Genomic DNA, 16,595 nt, shown 5'->3' with positions numbered 1-16,595 from the left:
AGCTTTTATAGGCCTCTATGTGAAATGACCAAAATACCCCGGTGGGGGCATGGTATTTACATTTTACTGCCATTACTATTCATTCCAGCAGTGTCAATCCCAATCCAACGGCCCAGGCTTCTCCGGATCTCGATCGTACGGACGAGAACGCATCAAGGGAAACGATCCGACGGTCGAGAGTGCCTGGGCTCTAAGGAGGCTTGTAGGAGCCTTCTTCTCTTATTTCTGGATTCTGGATGGTGTGTTTGGTCCAAGTTGTGAACAGTTCCTGCATCGCATACACTTATCAACCTAACCTCATTAAGCAAAAATAGGCCCTAATGTGCCATCTGCAAGTTGTTTGATTGTCTGCATCTAGGGTCCCTACATTAGGTAATAGGCAAGTGCATTTTATTTGGTTGCCTGCATTGGCCCAAGCGGCACATGAACACGACGTTTGGTTGCATACGGTGTACATGTTGTGCTTACCTTGTACCTAGTTGGTGAGCTTACCCACAATGATCACACCTAGCACAACAACACCACAACACACCAATGGCGATGAACTGGGCGAAGATGATGAAGTTCTTCAGCTTCAGCCAAACTGACGATCCACCTTAGCGCCTTCCACTTTGACACCTCCAACCTTGCCATCGTCAACATTGCTGCCTCCGTGCTTTCGCACCCAGTCAGAGTAAGCTTGTTCTGCTGCCTGCCTAGTCTTGAACCCTCTATGACTGCTGTTGCTATACGATGCCACTTGTGCACTGGCTTCTTCCCATGAACTGTAAACCCCTGGAGCCTTACCGATGAACACAGCATACCACTTGCCCTAACAATTCACAAGAGCAAGAGTTGAAGCAGCAAATCAATGAAGCACACAAGTAGCAAGCAAAGCAGCATACAAACAACAATGGAGCAGAAAAGAAGAAGTAAAGCATGCATGATCATACGACATAGCAAGTTCCGCCTAGCACTACCTTGGTGTTAACCTACCACCACATCCAAAAGAGGGTGTCGTCCTACCACCGCAAGTTCACCATCAGCGTGAGGGGTTAGTATATACCACCATACCAAAATATACAAACCATCAAATAGTTTTCAGCCCTAGCTACAAAAAATGTACGTCGTCATCGTCGTTGTTGTCGCCACCACCATCGTCGTCGGGGATCATGCACACTCGCAGGCAGCAACACTCTAGTAGTAGTGCTTGCCCAGTCAACTCCTGAGCCACAGCGCCATGTGAGCGTCTGCCATGGCAACGAACCCAACACCCTGGGCCTTGTTGTCAAGCAGGTGGCTGAGAGCTGCCATGAGAGCCTCGTTGCTGAAGCCACCCTGGGTCATGACAGGTCAGGGTGGACGTCGAGGGGCTTGCACTCCCTGATGGTTGTTGCCACCTCCTTCACCGCCTCAGTCATGCTGTAAAAGACATTGATCTCCTCCTCCATCAGGCCTCCTCTATTCCTCTTCCTATCATGGACGGGGTCAAATGGCTTGTCGAAGGGCTTCACGAAGGGCTTGTCAGTGCCATCAAGGACCTCGACATCCAGGGTCCCAGGGAAGTCTGGCATGGGAGAACAAAGAGGCTCCCCCGAGCCCATGGCATGCTTCCTAGTTGCCAGTCCGAAGGAGAAGATTTGTTGCATCCGACTGTAGTTCTGTATGGATGTGTTGAGGAACTCAACGTCCCTTGGGTGGTCCTAAGAATGAAACACAAGTGTTGTTAGTCGTGATTAGGAGTAGGCAATGGTGGACAGTATGAAAAGGAAGAGGGCTGTGAGCTAACTGCGACATGGCCGACGTAGTGCTCTGCCTCCAGAACTATGAAGCAAGTGTTCTCATCCCATGAGGCGCCCGTAAGGTCTCTCAGCTTGGACACTTGGATCCATCAACCTCTCCACTTCCTCAGGTGGTTGTACACCTGGGTGGCAAACACCTCCTACCCATAGAACTCGAACACCTACTTCGTAACGGTGTTCAAGTGCACCTCCTTGAAGCCCTTGTCAGTCCTAATTCCACTAGAGATGAGCTCACACATCTTGTTCAAAACGAACATGGACATGAATGGCTGCCACTTCATGTTGTTTGACCTACCATCCTTCTTTGCCTTTGTTGTTGCTACCTTGAGTGCAGTGACAGCAGCAACAGCAGCAGGAGTTGGCTCAACGAGCACTACTGGCACATAGAGGGAATCAGACGCGATCACCTCTGAATCAGGTGCCATCTCGGACATAGGTTGCGAGTCCTCAACAAACAATGGAGCAAACTGGCTGTCGGATAGGACAAGGGCCTTACTAAGATCGTGCGTCTGCGTGGTCATGTCCTACAATCGTAGCACGCATTGACAGTAAGCTAGCACACAACATACCGGACAATCCATGAAAGCAGGAGCGTACATGTACATGGCTCATCACTATCATAGTAACCACATGCTTCATCACTATCATACTAAGCACATGGTTCATCGCTATCATACTAAGCATACCAGACAATCTATGAGCACGAACATATATCCACAACAAATAGCATGCTACAAAATGGACCACCAATAGCTACAAATCACAGATCCAAGCATGAATCGACACAAGCACAAGGTTTAACTTCAGACTCTACTACTAATCTAGCCTACCACATGCTTGAACATCTAGCCCTACCACAAATTGCAACCGCAGCATAGCAATCAACCATATGAGCTCTCCGATCAGACCACTAATCAACCATGCATCTAGATCAAACCCTAACTGCAGCTCAGATCTAGCTAGAAGGAACAGAGAGAAAGGGGGATTTAACTCATAGAGGCCATGGTTGTAGCTCGAGGACGAGGGGGGACGATCGTAGAAGATCACCGCCGGCCGGTGAAGAAGCGACGACGCCGTGGACCGCCGGCCGATGAAGATGCGCCGCTTACCTGCTCGTCAGTGCCTATGCATGTCGGCGGGGAGCTCGAAGGGAGGGATAATGGTGGAGGGAGTTGGGGCGGTGAGGGAGGGGGCTAAATAGTGGTGGACTCGGCGGGAGGTGAGCCGGAATCCTCCCGGCGATTTTTTGGCGATGCGGGCGAGCTCGCGCCATCTCCCTGGTCGCACGAGGAGAGAAGCGCGTCGCCCTCTCCTGCCTTGCCCGAGCCAGGCTCGTGAGCTACTGCCGATTCGGGCGTTTCCCCTAGGCCTAGCCTGGACGTGCTTTAAGTTCCGTGCGATGCGGGCCGCACAGTAAACACAGACAACCAAACGGGCCAAGTTCTTCCCGCGCGGGCCAGGCTGGGCCATATGCAGGCAACCAAACACGCGCCATAGCCGATTGTTTCACCCTCCTCAAACATACCACAACACCTAGGTACTCACATGCCGAAACGGTTGTGTGCTAGATGTTCAAATTCCACAATTCCTCAAGGGCTGTGAAGATGAGTATCGCCCCATGGGTTATAGAAAGACAGGAGAAAACGAATGTCCCACACCAAACGAGAGAATAGGCATTTGTGTGTTAGATGCTCATTTGTTTCAGCCCAAATAGGCAAAGCTTGGATACCTCATCATGTGGACAACCCCGCATGGCCAGACGATACCTCCAACCTTGCCATCGTCAACATTGCTGCCTCCGTGCTTTCGCACCCAGTCAGAGTAAGCTTGTTCTGCTGCCTGCCTAGTCTTGAACCCTCTATGACTGCTGTTGCTATACGATGCCACTTGTGCACTGGCTTCTTCCCATGAACTGTAAACCCCTGGAGCCTTACCGATGAACACAGCATACCACTTGCCCTAACAATTCACAAGAGCAAGAGTTGAAGCAGCAAATCAATGAAGCACACAAGTAGCAAGCAAAGCAGCATACAAACAACAATGGAGCAGAAAAGAAGAAGTAAAGCATGCATGATCATACGACATAGCAAGTTCCGCCTAGCACTACCTTGGTGTTAACCTACCACCACATCCAAAAGAGGGTGTCGTCCTACCACCGCAAGTTCACCATCAGCGTGAGGGTTAGTATATACCACCATACCAAAATATACAGACCATCAAATAGTTTTCAGCCCTAGCTACAAAAATGTACGTCGTCATCGTCGTTGTTGTCGCCACCGCCATCGTCGTCGGGGATCATGCACACTCGCAGGCAGCAACACTCTAGTAGTAGTGCTTGCCCAGTCAACTCGTGAGCCACATCGCCATGTGAGCGTCTGCCATGGCAACGAACCCAACACCCTGGGCCTTGTTGTCAAGCAGGTGGCTGAGAGCTGCCATGAGAGCCTCGTTGCTGAAGCCACCCTGGGTCATGACAGGTCAGGGTGGACGTCGAGGGGCTTGCACTCCCTGATGGTTGTTGCCACCTCCTTCACCGCCTCAGTCATGCTGTAAAAGACATTGATCTCCTCCTCCATCAGGCCTCCTCTATTCCTCTTCCTATCATGGACGGGGTCAAATGGCTTGTCGAAGGGCTTCACGAAGGGCTTGTCAGTGCCATCAAGGACCTCGACATCCAGGGTCCCAGGGAAGTCTGGCATGGGAGAACAAAGAGGCTCCCCCGAGCCCATGGCATGCTTCCTAGTTGCCAGTCTGAAGGAGAAGATTTGTTGCATCCGACTGTAGTTCTGTATGGATGTGTTGAGGAACTCAACGTCCCTTGGGTGGTCCTAAGAATGAAACACAAGTGTTGTTAGTTGCGATTAGGAGTAGGCAATGGTGGACAGTATGAAAAGGAAGAGGGCTGTGAGCTAACTGCGACATGGCCGACGTAGTGCTCTGCCTCCAGAACTATGAAGCAAGTGTTCTCATCCCATGAGGCGCCCGTAAGGTCTCTCAGCTTGGACACTTGGATCCATCGACCTCTCCACTTCCTCAGGTGGTTGTACACCTGGGTGGCAAACACCTCCTACCCATAGAACTCGAACACCTACTTCGTAACGGTGTTCAAGTGCACCTCCTTGAAGCCCTTGTCAGTCCTAATTCCACTAGAGATGAGCTCACACATCTTGTTCAAAACGAACATGGACATGAATGGCTGCCACTTCATGTTGTTTGACCTACCATCCTTCTTTGCCTTTGTTGTTGCTACCTTGAGTGCAGCGACAACAGCAACAGCAGCAGGAGTTGGCTCAACGAGCACTACTGGCACATAGAGGGAATCGGACGCGATCACCTCTGAATCAGGTGCCATCTCGGACATAGGTTGCGAGTCCTCGACAAACAATGGAGCAAACTGGCTGTCGGATAGGACAAGAGCCTTACTAAGATCGTGCGTCTGCGTGGTCATGTCCTACAATCGTAGCACGCATTGACAGTAAGCTGGCACACAACATACCGGACAATCCATGAAAGCAGGAGCGTACATGTACATGGCTCATCACTATCATAGCAACCACATGCTTCATCACTATCATACTAAGCACATGGTTCATCGCTATCATACTAAGCATGCCAGACAATCTATGAGCACGAACATATATCCACAACAAATAGCATGCTACAAAATGGACCACGAATAGCTACAAATCACAGATCCAAGCATGAATCGACACAAGCACAAGGTTTAACTTCAAACTCTACTACTAATCTAGCCTACCACATGCTTGAACATCTAGCCCTACCACAAATTGCAACCGCAGCATAGCAATCAACCATATGAGCTCTCCGATCAGACCACTAATCAACCATGCATCTAGATCAAACCCTAACTGCAGCTCAGATCTAGCTAGAAGGAACAGAGAGAAAGGGGGATTTAACTCATAGAGGCCATGGTTGTAGCTCGAGGACGAGGGGGGACGATCGTAGAAGATCACCGCCGGCCGGTGAAGAAGCGACGACGCCGTGGACCGCCGGCCGATGAAGATGCGCCGCTTACCTGCTCGTCAGTGCCTATGCATGTCGGCGGGGAGCTCGAAGGGAGGGATAATGGTGGAGGGAGTTGGGGCGGTGAGGGAGGGGGCTAAATAGTGGTGGACTCGGCGGGAGGTGAGCCGGAATCCTCCCGGCGATTTTTTGGCGATGCGGGCGAGCTCGCGCCATCTCCCTGGTCGCACGAGGAGAGAAGCGCGTCGCCCTCTCCTACCTTGCCCGAGCCAGGCTCGTGAGCTACTGCCGATTCGGGCGTTTCCCCTAGGCCTAGCCTGGACGTGCTTTAAGTTCCGTGCGATGCGGGCCGCACAGTAAACACAGACAACCAAACGGGCCAAGTTCTTCCCGCGCGGGCCAGGCTGGGCCATATGCAGGCAACCAAACACGCGCCATAGCCGATTGTTTCACCCTCCTCAAACATACCACAACACCTAGGTACTCACATGCCGAAACGGTTGTGTGCTAGATGTTCAAATTCCACAATTCCTCAAGGGCTGTGAAGATGAGTATCGCCCCATGGGTTATAGAAAGACAGGAGAAAACGAATGTCCCACACCCAACGAGAGAATAGGCATTTGTGTGTTAGATGCTCATTTGTTTCAGCCCAAATAGGCAAAGCTTGGATACCTCATCATGTGGACAACCCCGCATGGCCAGACGATACCTCCAACCTTGCCATCGTCAACATTGCTGCCTCCGTGCTTTCGCACCCAGTCAGAGTAAGCTTGTTCTGCTGCCTGCCTAGTCTTGAACCCTCTATGACTGCTGTTGCTATACGGTGCCACTTGTGCACTGGCTTCTTCCCATGAACTGTAAACCCCTGGAGCCTTACCGATGAACACAGCATACCACTTGCCCTAACAATTCACAAGAGCAAGAGTTGAAGCAGCAAAACAATGAAGCACACAAGTAGCAAGCAAAGCAGCATACAAACAACAATGGAGCAGAAAAGAAGAAGTAAAGCATGCATGATCATACGACATAGCAAGTTCCGCCTAGCACTACCTTGGTGTTAACCTACCACCACATCCAAAAGAGGGTGTCGTCCTACCACCGCAAGTTCACCATCAGCGTGAGGGGTTAGTATATACCACCATACCAAAATATACAGACCATCAAATAGTTTTCAGCCCTAGCTACAAAAAATGTACGTCGTCATCGTCGTTGTTGTCGCCACCGCCATCGTCGTCGGGGATCATGCACACTCGCAGGCAGCAACACTCTAGTAGTAGTGCTTGCCCAGTCAACTCCTGAGCCACAGCGCCATGTGAGCGTCTGCCATGGCAACGAACCCAACACCCTGTGCCTTGTTGTCAAGCAGGTGGCTAAGAGCTGCCATGAGAGCCTCGTTGCTGAAGCCACCCTGGGTCATGACAGGTCAGGGTGGACGTCGAGGGGCTTGCACTCCCTGATGGTTGTTGCCACCTCCTTCACCGCCTCAGTCATGCTGTAAAAGACATTGATCTCCTCCTCCATCAGGCCTCCTCTATTCCTCTTCCTATCATGGACGGGGTCAAATGGCTTGTCGAAGGGCTTCACGAAGGGCTTGTCAGTGCCATCAAGGACCTCGACATCCAGGGTCCCAGGGAAGTCTGGCATGGGAGAACAAAGAGGCTCCCCCGAGCCCATGGCATGCTTCCTAGTTGCCAGTCCGAAGGAGAAGATTTGTTGCATCCGACTGTAGTTCTATATGGATGTGTTGAGGAACTCAACGTCCCTTGGGTGGTCCTAAGAATGAAACACAAGTGTTGTTAGTTGCGATTAGGAGTAGGCAATGGTGGACAGTATGAAAAGGAAGAGGGCTGTGAGCTAACTGCGACATGGCCGACGTAGTGCTCTGCCTCTAGAACTATGAAGCAAGTGTTCTCATCCCATGAGGCGCCCGTAAGGTCTCTCAGCTTGGACACTTGGATCCATCGACCTCTCCACTTCCTCAGGTGGTTGTACACCTGGGTGGCAAACACCTCCTACCCATAGAACTCGAACACCTACTTCGTAACGGTGTTCAAGTGCACCTCCTTGAAGCCCTTGTCAGTCCTAATTCCACTAGAGATGAGCTCACACATCTTGTTCAAAACGAACATGGACATGAATGGCTGCCACTTCATGTTGTTTGACCTACCATCCTTCTTTGCCTTTGTTGTTGCTACCTTGAGTGCAGCGACAGCAGCAACAGCAGCAGGAGTTGGCTCAACGAGCACTACTGGCACATAGAGGGAATCAGACGCGATCACCTCTGAATCAGGTGCCATCTCGGACATAGGTTGCGAGTCCTCGACAAACAATGGAGCAAACTGGCTGTCGGATAGGACAAGGGCCTTACTAAGATCGTGCGTCTGCGTGGTCATGTCCTACAATCGTAGCACGCATTGACAGTAAGCTAGCACACAACATACCGGACAATCCATGAAAGCAGGAGCGTACATGTACATGGCTCATCACTATCATAACAACCACATGCTTCATCACTATCATACTAAGCACATGGTTCATCGCTATCATACTAAGCATACCAGACAATCTATGAGCACGAACATATATCCACAACAAATAGCATGCTACAAAATGGACCACCAATAGCTACAAATCACAGATCCAAGCATGAATCGACAGAAGCACAAGGTTTAACTTCAAACTCTACTACTAATCTAGCCTACCACATGCTTGAACATCTAGCCCTACCACAAATTGCAACCGCGGCATAGCAATCAACCATATGAGCTCTCCGATCAGACCACTAATCAACCATGCATCTGGATCAAACCCTAACTGCAGCTCAGATCTAGCTAGAAGGAACAGAGAGAAAGGGGGATTTAACTCATAGAGGCCATGGCTGTAGCTCGAGGACGAGGGGGGACGATCGTAGAAGATCACCGCCGGCCGGTGAAGAAGCGACGATGCCGTGGACCGCCGGCCGATGAAGATGCGCCGCTTACCTGCTCGTCAGTGCCTATGCATGTCGGCGGGGAGCTCGAAGGGAGGGATAATGGTGGAGGGAGTTGGGGCGGTGAGGGAGGGGGCTAAATAGTGCTGGACTCGGCGGGAGGTGAGCCGGAATCCTCCCGGCGATTTTTTGGCGATGCGGGCGAGCTCGCGCCATCTCCCTGGTCGCACGAGGAGAGAAGCGCGTCGCCCTCTCCTGCCTTGCCCGAGCCAGGCTCGTGAGCTACTGCCGATTCGGGCGTTTCCCCTAGGCCTAGCCTGGACGTGCTTTAAGTTCCGTGCGATGCGGGCTGCACAGTAAACACAGACAACCAAACGGGCCAAGTTCTTCCCGCGCGGGCCAGGCTGGGCCATATGCAGGCAACCAAACACGCGCCATAGCCGATTGTTTCACCCTCCTCAAACATACCACAACACCTAGGTACTCACATGCCGAAACGGTTGTGTGCTAGATGTTCAAATTCCACAATTCCTCAAGGGCTGTGAAGATGAGTATCGCCCCATGGGTTATAGAAAGACAGGAGAAAACGAATGTCCCACACCCAACGAGAGAATAGGCATTTGTGTGTTAGATGCTCATTTGTTTCAGCCCAAATAGGCAAAGCTTGGATACCTCATCATGTGGACAACCCCGGATGGCCAGACGATCTGCGGTAAGGGCCTTGCTATGAAGGAGAAGCCACATAAAAAACTTACACTGTGACTTGGCCTTGAAAATCCAAATTTCGTGGAAAGGAATGGGATCGTGGCGCCAGTAAATTGTGATTATGTGCGAATGACATCAAGTACAAACTCGAGGTTAAAGCAATCCAGACAATGGAATCCTCTAGTGCGGGGTCAAAGTGAACATCTTGAAGAAGCAATCAAAGGAATATACTCGAGGATTTACTGCGTGGAAGTGACTGCTCAGAGGGACTGCATCCAAAGCTTATCGCGGAGCCCATACATCACTATATTGGCTTGCGCCTAGCAAGCTCAGAGATTGAGGGTGTGGTGTCTTTCAGAGTCTTGAGGAAAAAAAAATCTTATACGACCCAGGTCGTGCGCTCCGGAACGTGAGACCTGTCTAGCGCATAACACTTGGAGAAACGAATCTCAAAGCAATGAATTCCGACTTGCAGCCTCCTCGTTACCCAAATCCCTAATCCATTTTCCTTAGCCGTCGGCGCCGTCGCAACTTTTCTGCTTGCTCTATCGTGGAAGCACCCGAGCCCCGTCCCCGCTGCTCCCCCACCATCCACCGTGGTCGTGGTCGTCGGTGCCTGCAGCCTACATAGTGCGTCGGCGGTGCCGCAAGTGCAGACGCCCAAGAGCATTGTCGTGGCCGTTGAGGACAAGCAGCCGGCTAATTCCCGTGGGAATGGAGCGCCACCAGCACAGAGTCGCGCCCAACCGGCATCAAGGGGCATCACCATGGCCAAATGTGGAGAGGAGCTAGGGTGGAGCTGTGAGTTGGGCCCCAGCGAACGTGGCAGTTGCTGGCGGGGATGGAACATGCAGTGCTGGGGTGGCATACCTGGCGTCGAGGATCTCAATGGCGGCGATGTGGCGAGCAGCGGGGCATATCACACCGACGATTGTAGCTTGAGGTCGCTGGAGAGATTTGGAAACGGGAAAGTGGGGAACGAAACGGTTGCTGCTTTAGGATTCATATTCTCCAGGTGTCGCACGTGGGAGAAGGTCTCACGAGAAGGTGTGTGCAATCCGGTCGCATAGATTTTTTTTTTCGAGTCTTACAATTAGCCACCAATTGTCAATGCCTTTCATTTTTCTTAAGCATTTAGAAGAAGAAAAAAAAGAAGAATAAAGTACAAATTTCTAGAGTTATAAGAGTCACCGCCCTCAACGAGAAAATGATACAACACAACCAAAAAAGATACACAACCAATGAACTTAAACAAATAAGAACTCGGTATATGTAAAGGCAGTGGCGAATCCAAGAAGGAAATGCAGGGCAGGCCAGAAATTAACGGCGAGAAAAAAACCAAAGGTCCTTTCTGAAGAAAAAAATGAGACACTCAAATAAGCTAAAAAACATTCCAAATTTCTACTGAAAACATATGTACAAAATCACGAGCGTGTGGTGCCTGATCATGATATGAACAAAATTTACTCCAAACACAAGAAAAAAGTACCCTTGGGTGAGCTTTCTTCTGCTCCTCCGTGCTCGCGTGTTCCCCATCCTGTACAATCCACTTGTACAGCACGATTGCACGAATCAGTCAAATACAGTCAGATCCAAGTAAGCGAGCACCAAGTCCAAGCGAGCCATGCGCGACTAGCGGCGGCGCGCCGGAGGGGGATCGAAGAGGAGGAGGAGGAGGAGGTGGGAGTCGGGCCGATCGAGCTTGGCGCTCCCCGTCCCCTCCAGACCCAGGAGCCGCGGCTGAGGGCGCATCTCAGCCATCGATTCTAGGGTTTCAGTCGATCAATCGGCCTCCGGATCCCGACCATGGGGCCGCCGCCGCTCAAGCTCAACGTCGGCCGAGATGGGGACAGAATCGGCGCGCTCCACGACGACCTCCTCCTCGGGATCCTCGAGCGCCTCGACCTGCGCGACGCGGTCCGCGCCGGCGCGCTCTCGGCGCGGTGGCAGCACCTCCCCTACCGTCTCTCGCGCCTGCACCTCAACGCCGGCCACTTCCACCGCGCCACGCTGTTCGAGGGCATGGACGCGTTCGAGGACGCGGCGTGCAGGCTGCTGTCCGTGTGTCCTTCTCCGGCCGCCGGCAAGAGCCCTCGTGTCATCGAGACCCTCGCCCTCACCTTCTGCGTGTCGGCCCCTCACCTGAGCTCCATCGGCCGCGCCGTTGAGGACGTCGTCAGCCGCGGCCACACCAAATGCTTCCAGTTTGACATATGCTCCCGATGCAGGGACGGCACTAGACGCACAACCCAGCTGCTCACAGAGTTAGGGAAGCAGTTCATGTCATTCTCCAGCGCCCACCCTGTCGCCTTCGGGTGGCTCACGTTTCTTACACTACAGGACCTCGCATTTGGGGATTCCGATGTCGCAGACCTCATTCGTGGTTGTGATAAGCTCAAGGACCTCAAGTTGAGATCCTGCAGGCTGGTTGACCGACACTCTGCGCTCAAGATCGAAACGCCGCATGCCGGGCTTGAGAATCTTTGGTTCACCAGATTTCGTTGCGCACTGATCGAGCTTATCTCTGTCCCTAAGCTCAGGACATTCTGGTGTTGGAGCCGCAAAAACCCTCTGGTGCGCTTCGGCTATGTTCCTGAGCTTTACAAAGTGGAACTCGGTTCTCAGGCCAAGGCATCGCAAGTGCCATTTGCGCTGAGCGAGTGCTTTTCAAGGAGTGCCACAAACCTGTCTAAACTGTATCTCAATTATGGCTGTCAAATGGTAAGTTAATTTCTCTGTATCCACTATCACATTTTATCCTTTCTACTACTGTCAGCTCTCTATTCTATTCTTGTTCTTGCTGCAGAATTGGATTAAACCAGAACACCCGAAGGAGCTCACTTCTATATTCAACAACCTGAATAGTTTGGCGCTTTACAATATCTTTTCGGAGTGTGACCTGAGCTGGACCTTGTTTATCCTTGAAGTTGCACCTGCCCTGCAGAAATTCAGAGTATGTCATTACTTTACCTTTTTAGATTTAATCCACACCTTAGTCTTGATGCGACTCACATATTTCCGGAATATTCAGCATTAATAACATAGCAGGAAGTTAAACTAATTTTCAATCACTCACGGCTCACCAACTCTGATCTATCACAAATATTAATAGTATTGCGTATATGTGTCATTATAAGTATTTTGTAGCGAGACAATGCCATGTAGACAAAAAAATTCTGCTGAATCCTTTGCATATTAGATTTCTCCGAAAACCCCTCCTTATTTTTTCGGAAGGAGGAAAGGACTGGCCTCTGCATCGTTTGGTGCACACATCCCTCTATTAAAATTCCTTATTGCAAAGTATCTTGTTGGAAAGAAAACATGTGAGCAGCTGTAATTTCATATAAATCCCTGAAGCACATTCGCATGTCTTACTTTATCTGGGACTCAACTCATGCTGATTCATCCAAAAACTCTACATGGGCCTAAACTTAAATACTACTCCTTCCGTCCCACAATGTAAGACGTTTTTGCAAGCTACATTGTGGGACGGAGGGAGTATTATTGAGCGTATTTCAATATTTTAAGTGACTAAGATATTAAATTGCAATTGTTGTTACATTGTCCTGCATGATTTGGTGGCAAGTTTAATTCTAACATGTGGTGTTTACTTTCCATCTCCATACATGAAGTTATCTCGAACTCAACACCCATTTGTCAAAGTGTCTAAGGACAATGCCGAGAAGACTAACATTGTGTGGGAACCATCCAAGGGTTTGAAGCACCTGAACCTGAAGTTATTTATAATGTTTGGGTTCGAGGATGAAGACAAGGTGACAAACTATATAAGGCTTGTCATGGAACATGCCGTGGGCTTGAAAAGAATCGAGTTGCATGGTAGAAGCCCATGCAATGGGTGCGATGCCATCGACCTTGAGTCCCGGAGAAGAAGATCCCAGGCGGATGAAGCCAGCAGGCATCGGATTAAGGAGCAACTCACACATGGATCTTCCTCGTCCGTGGAGATAGTAATCTGCTGATGGATATGGTGAAGGGATGATAAATCTCATAAAGCTGCTAGAGCGACGACTGTACGAGGTGCAGGCAGTCGTAATTTTAAGTTCAGTTATTGATAGCCAGAGAATACTTGATTGGCGTGCACCTCGCAGTGTAGATTACTGCAATCTGGACGGATGTTTTTGTTTTTGTCCAATTTACGGAGTAATTACCCATATTCGTTCTTTGGCATGGTTCAAATTCTTGACTTCTTGAGGCTCTCTCTTTCGTGAATGCGTCTGAATTTCTAGGCTCAGAACGTGACTTGCCTTCTGAATTTCTCTTGTCAATATCAACATCTGACTGAAGCAGCGATTTGGAAGCCAGGTTGACTGAGGCGAGGGTGTAGAGAAAATATTTGTGCACAACTACTGAGAATTTGCCTATTGTATGCTGATTTCGTGCCTGGAGGACTGCCAGAGCCGTTCTCTTTTCAGGATGTGAATTGCCTTTGGCAAACCTTGAGCATCCACCGAACAAGAAAGAAAGTACTCCATGGAGCTCATGGAAGCTGGCCAAATGCGTTTTTTTGCACGCCTCCTGGAAACTTTTAGCGCATCAATGTGCCAACATGCGCCAACCAAGAAAAATCTCTGAGATGATCTGAGGTTTACACTATTACAGGGGAGAAAAAAATGGCTAGAACCAGCAGCTAAGGACAGTCTAAGGTGCGGTTCAGAATCAGCAGCTGTTAGTTTCCAAGTTTAATTAGAAAGCTTCACTAAATACGTAAAAAAAAAAGCTTGACCAAATTATAAGTACCACTGTATGGTAGGCATTAAGGTCGATGGCTTGCAACAGATAAATAGTCCGTCCAGCTCCCGTGCATGGAGCCAGGTCACAGATCGATTTCAGTAGCATACTAACACGATTTCCCTGAACTACTCCCTCTGTTCCAAAATAGATGACCCAATTTTATGTTAATTTTTTACTAAAGTTAGTACAAAGTTGAGTCATCTATTTCGGAACGGAGGGAGTAGCGCTTAAAGTATGCATGTACGCATACTGATATCTTCTTTTTTTCTATCAGATTAAAAGCTCGTGTCGAAGAGAAAGGGGCAGCTGCCACCGGTTCAAACTGCGTATGCCGGCCAAACAAATTGGTCAGCAGGATCGTCAAGGTCAAGCAGCAGCGCGTGGCTGCTGACGCGATGGTCTTGAACTCTTGATAGCGGGAGCTTTGCCGAACAAGCCCCACGAGATGTTCGAGGTCCAAGCTGCTCGAGAGAGACACAGGTGATTCAAGTGAAAACCGACGCACCATGCTTGGCGTTCAACCACGGTACGCTTAACCTCTTGTTTTTTTTTTGCCCAATAGCCTAATATTGTGCGACCCCTTTGGTTTTACTAGGAAAATTACCCATGCGTTGTAACCGGAGAAAAAAAAGAAGTATCGCATGCCCCTAAGACAATAAGCATGGATCAAGACTCCCTCACAAGTCCACGTCCTCTATTTTAACACGGCGCCCGACCCATGTCGTCGAGTCAATTGCATAAAACTACCACATTTGTGGCTAGGTTTGCAGAAAACCACCAAGTCGTTATTCTATTGCAAAAAGCACTGCATTATCACTAAACTTCTTGCAAAAAGCACTGATCAGATGATTTGGCCCGTTTAATCACTTTCTGACAGGTAGGACCGGGTTGCAAGAAGCTGACTTGGCAAACAAATGTCATACACAACCCTGAATCTTAAAATGAAAAAGCAATCAGATCCCCACCAATCCTTCAGCCTCCCCTGCACCCTTCCCGGCGAGCCTAGCTTCCCTCTTCCCCATGGCCGCCTCGTCGGTGCGGGAGAAGAGGGCCGCGAAGAAGCTGGCGCGGTAGCCCATCTCGTAGTTTTACCCCTGGCCGGACACGCAAAGCGTGCGGAAGACGTGGTACGCCGGAAGTAGGCGGAGCGTGGTGTAGAGCGACCTGAGCAGAGTGATGCAGCGCTTGTACGCCCTGTTGACGGCCAGCCCTTCCCCCGCCTCGGCGACCACCCTCTCCTCCGGCGCCCAGGGCTCGCACACCACCGTCCACCTCTCCACCACCTCCTCCTCCCTGCCGAAGGCCGACGGGGCCAGGTACACGTTCACCACGACCGGCTCCCCGAGGTCCGGCTCCGAGATGTGCTCCGCCGTGAGTGGTGCGTGCAGCGGCCGGTGGAACCACCCGTCCCGCCTTCGCACCGTCACCGACTCCAACGTCGGCGCGGACGCGATCGGCCAAGGCGTGCGCGCGGCCAGGATGGCGTGCAATGCCTTGAGGTGGAACTCCGGGACCATCAGCTCCGCGCCAGACCGGCTGCCGCCGCCGTATCAAGCACGTCACGGTGGGGTAGGCATCGTGGTTGGCTGGTTGCCGCGTTCACGACCCACCGCCGGGTACACTGTCGTCGGCGCCGGGAGCTGTCCAAAGGAAGGATCGGATTGCTTTTTTCCTTTTAAGATTCAGGGGTGTGTATGACATTTTTTTTGCCAAGTCAGCTTCTTACAACCCGGTCCTATCTGTCAAAAAGTGATTAAATGGGCCAAATCATCTAATCAGTGCTTTTTGCAAGAAGTTTAGTGATAATGCAGTATTTTTTGCAACGGATTAATGACTTGGTAGTTTTCTGCAAACCTAGCCAGAAATGTGATAGTTTTATGCAATTGACTCCAGGTCGTCGCTTTTCTTCCTCACCACCCACGCCGATATTGGCGGTATTCACCTAATCCCTATCTGTCTAAATGTGTTCAATCACAATGCAATGAGTTGAGGCACTGCACAACATGCCTGTGAGGGTCGGATGGGTTGAGGAACTTGGTCATGAGAGTCAGTTTAGGACATACAAAATCAATAAGGGTTAGCCGGTTCAAGGAACTGGGTCGCGGGACATCAAGCTCGAAGCGCGACTACTTGAGCCTCTCAAGAAACCCATGCACATGCTCGTTTCAATTCAGAAATCAGAAAGGCAGGGCAAAATTACATAAGTGTGTGTGTTGTTCTAACACATCTGGTAACTAACAACAACTAAGAAACTGCAACCTTGATAAACAGAAGATGCTTGCTTTATTTATAACATCATAAATTGCTTTGCTTGTGCCTAATGCCGGTTCAGTTAAAAACCGGGACTAATGTGATCCACATTAGGCCCTTTTTCTACTAGTGTGGTTTTGTAAATCCGATTGCACATATGCAGATAGAACAACATTGAGACATCCAATAAATGT

At 50.3% G+C, this 16,595-nt stretch overlaps 1 protein-coding gene across 1 annotated transcript; it reads left to right on the top strand.

Annotated features, from left to right (window-relative positions):
* Positions 1–10,874: 10,874 nt before the first annotated feature.
* Positions 10,875–13,647, top strand: LOC123159743 (uncharacterized). Its single transcript, XM_044577561.1, has 3 exons — positions 10,875–12,120; positions 12,206–12,352; positions 13,032–13,647. Exons 1-3 carry the CDS (start codon positions 11,206–11,208, stop codon positions 13,377–13,379), a joined length of 1,410 nt encoding a protein of 469 aa, XP_044433496.1. The 5' UTR covers positions 10,875–11,205; the 3' UTR covers positions 13,380–13,647.
* Positions 13,648–16,595: the final 2,948 nt, after the last annotated feature.

Source organism: Triticum aestivum, chromosome 7B, assembly GCF_018294505.1.
Source record: "Triticum aestivum cultivar Chinese Spring chromosome 7B, IWGSC CS RefSeq v2.1, whole genome shotgun sequence".
Classification (NCBI taxonomy): domain Eukaryota; kingdom Viridiplantae; phylum Streptophyta; class Magnoliopsida; order Poales; family Poaceae; genus Triticum; species Triticum aestivum.
The sequence above is the reverse complement of the archived record's forward strand: the minus strand, read 5'-3'. Positions and strand labels throughout refer to the sequence as shown.

Coding starts and splice junctions, on each gene's coding strand:
- LOC123159743 (XM_044577561.1), top strand. CDS start 11,206: ATGGGGCCGCCGCCGCTCAAGCTCAACGTCGGCCGAGATGGGGACAGA. Junction 12,121..12,205: donor TCAATTATGGCTGTCAAATG/GTAAGTTAATTT, acceptor TTCTTGCTGCAG/AATTGGATTAAACCAGAACA. Junction 12,353..13,031: donor CTGCCCTGCAGAAATTCAGA/GTATGTCATTAC, acceptor CCATACATGAAG/TTATCTCGAACTCAACACCC.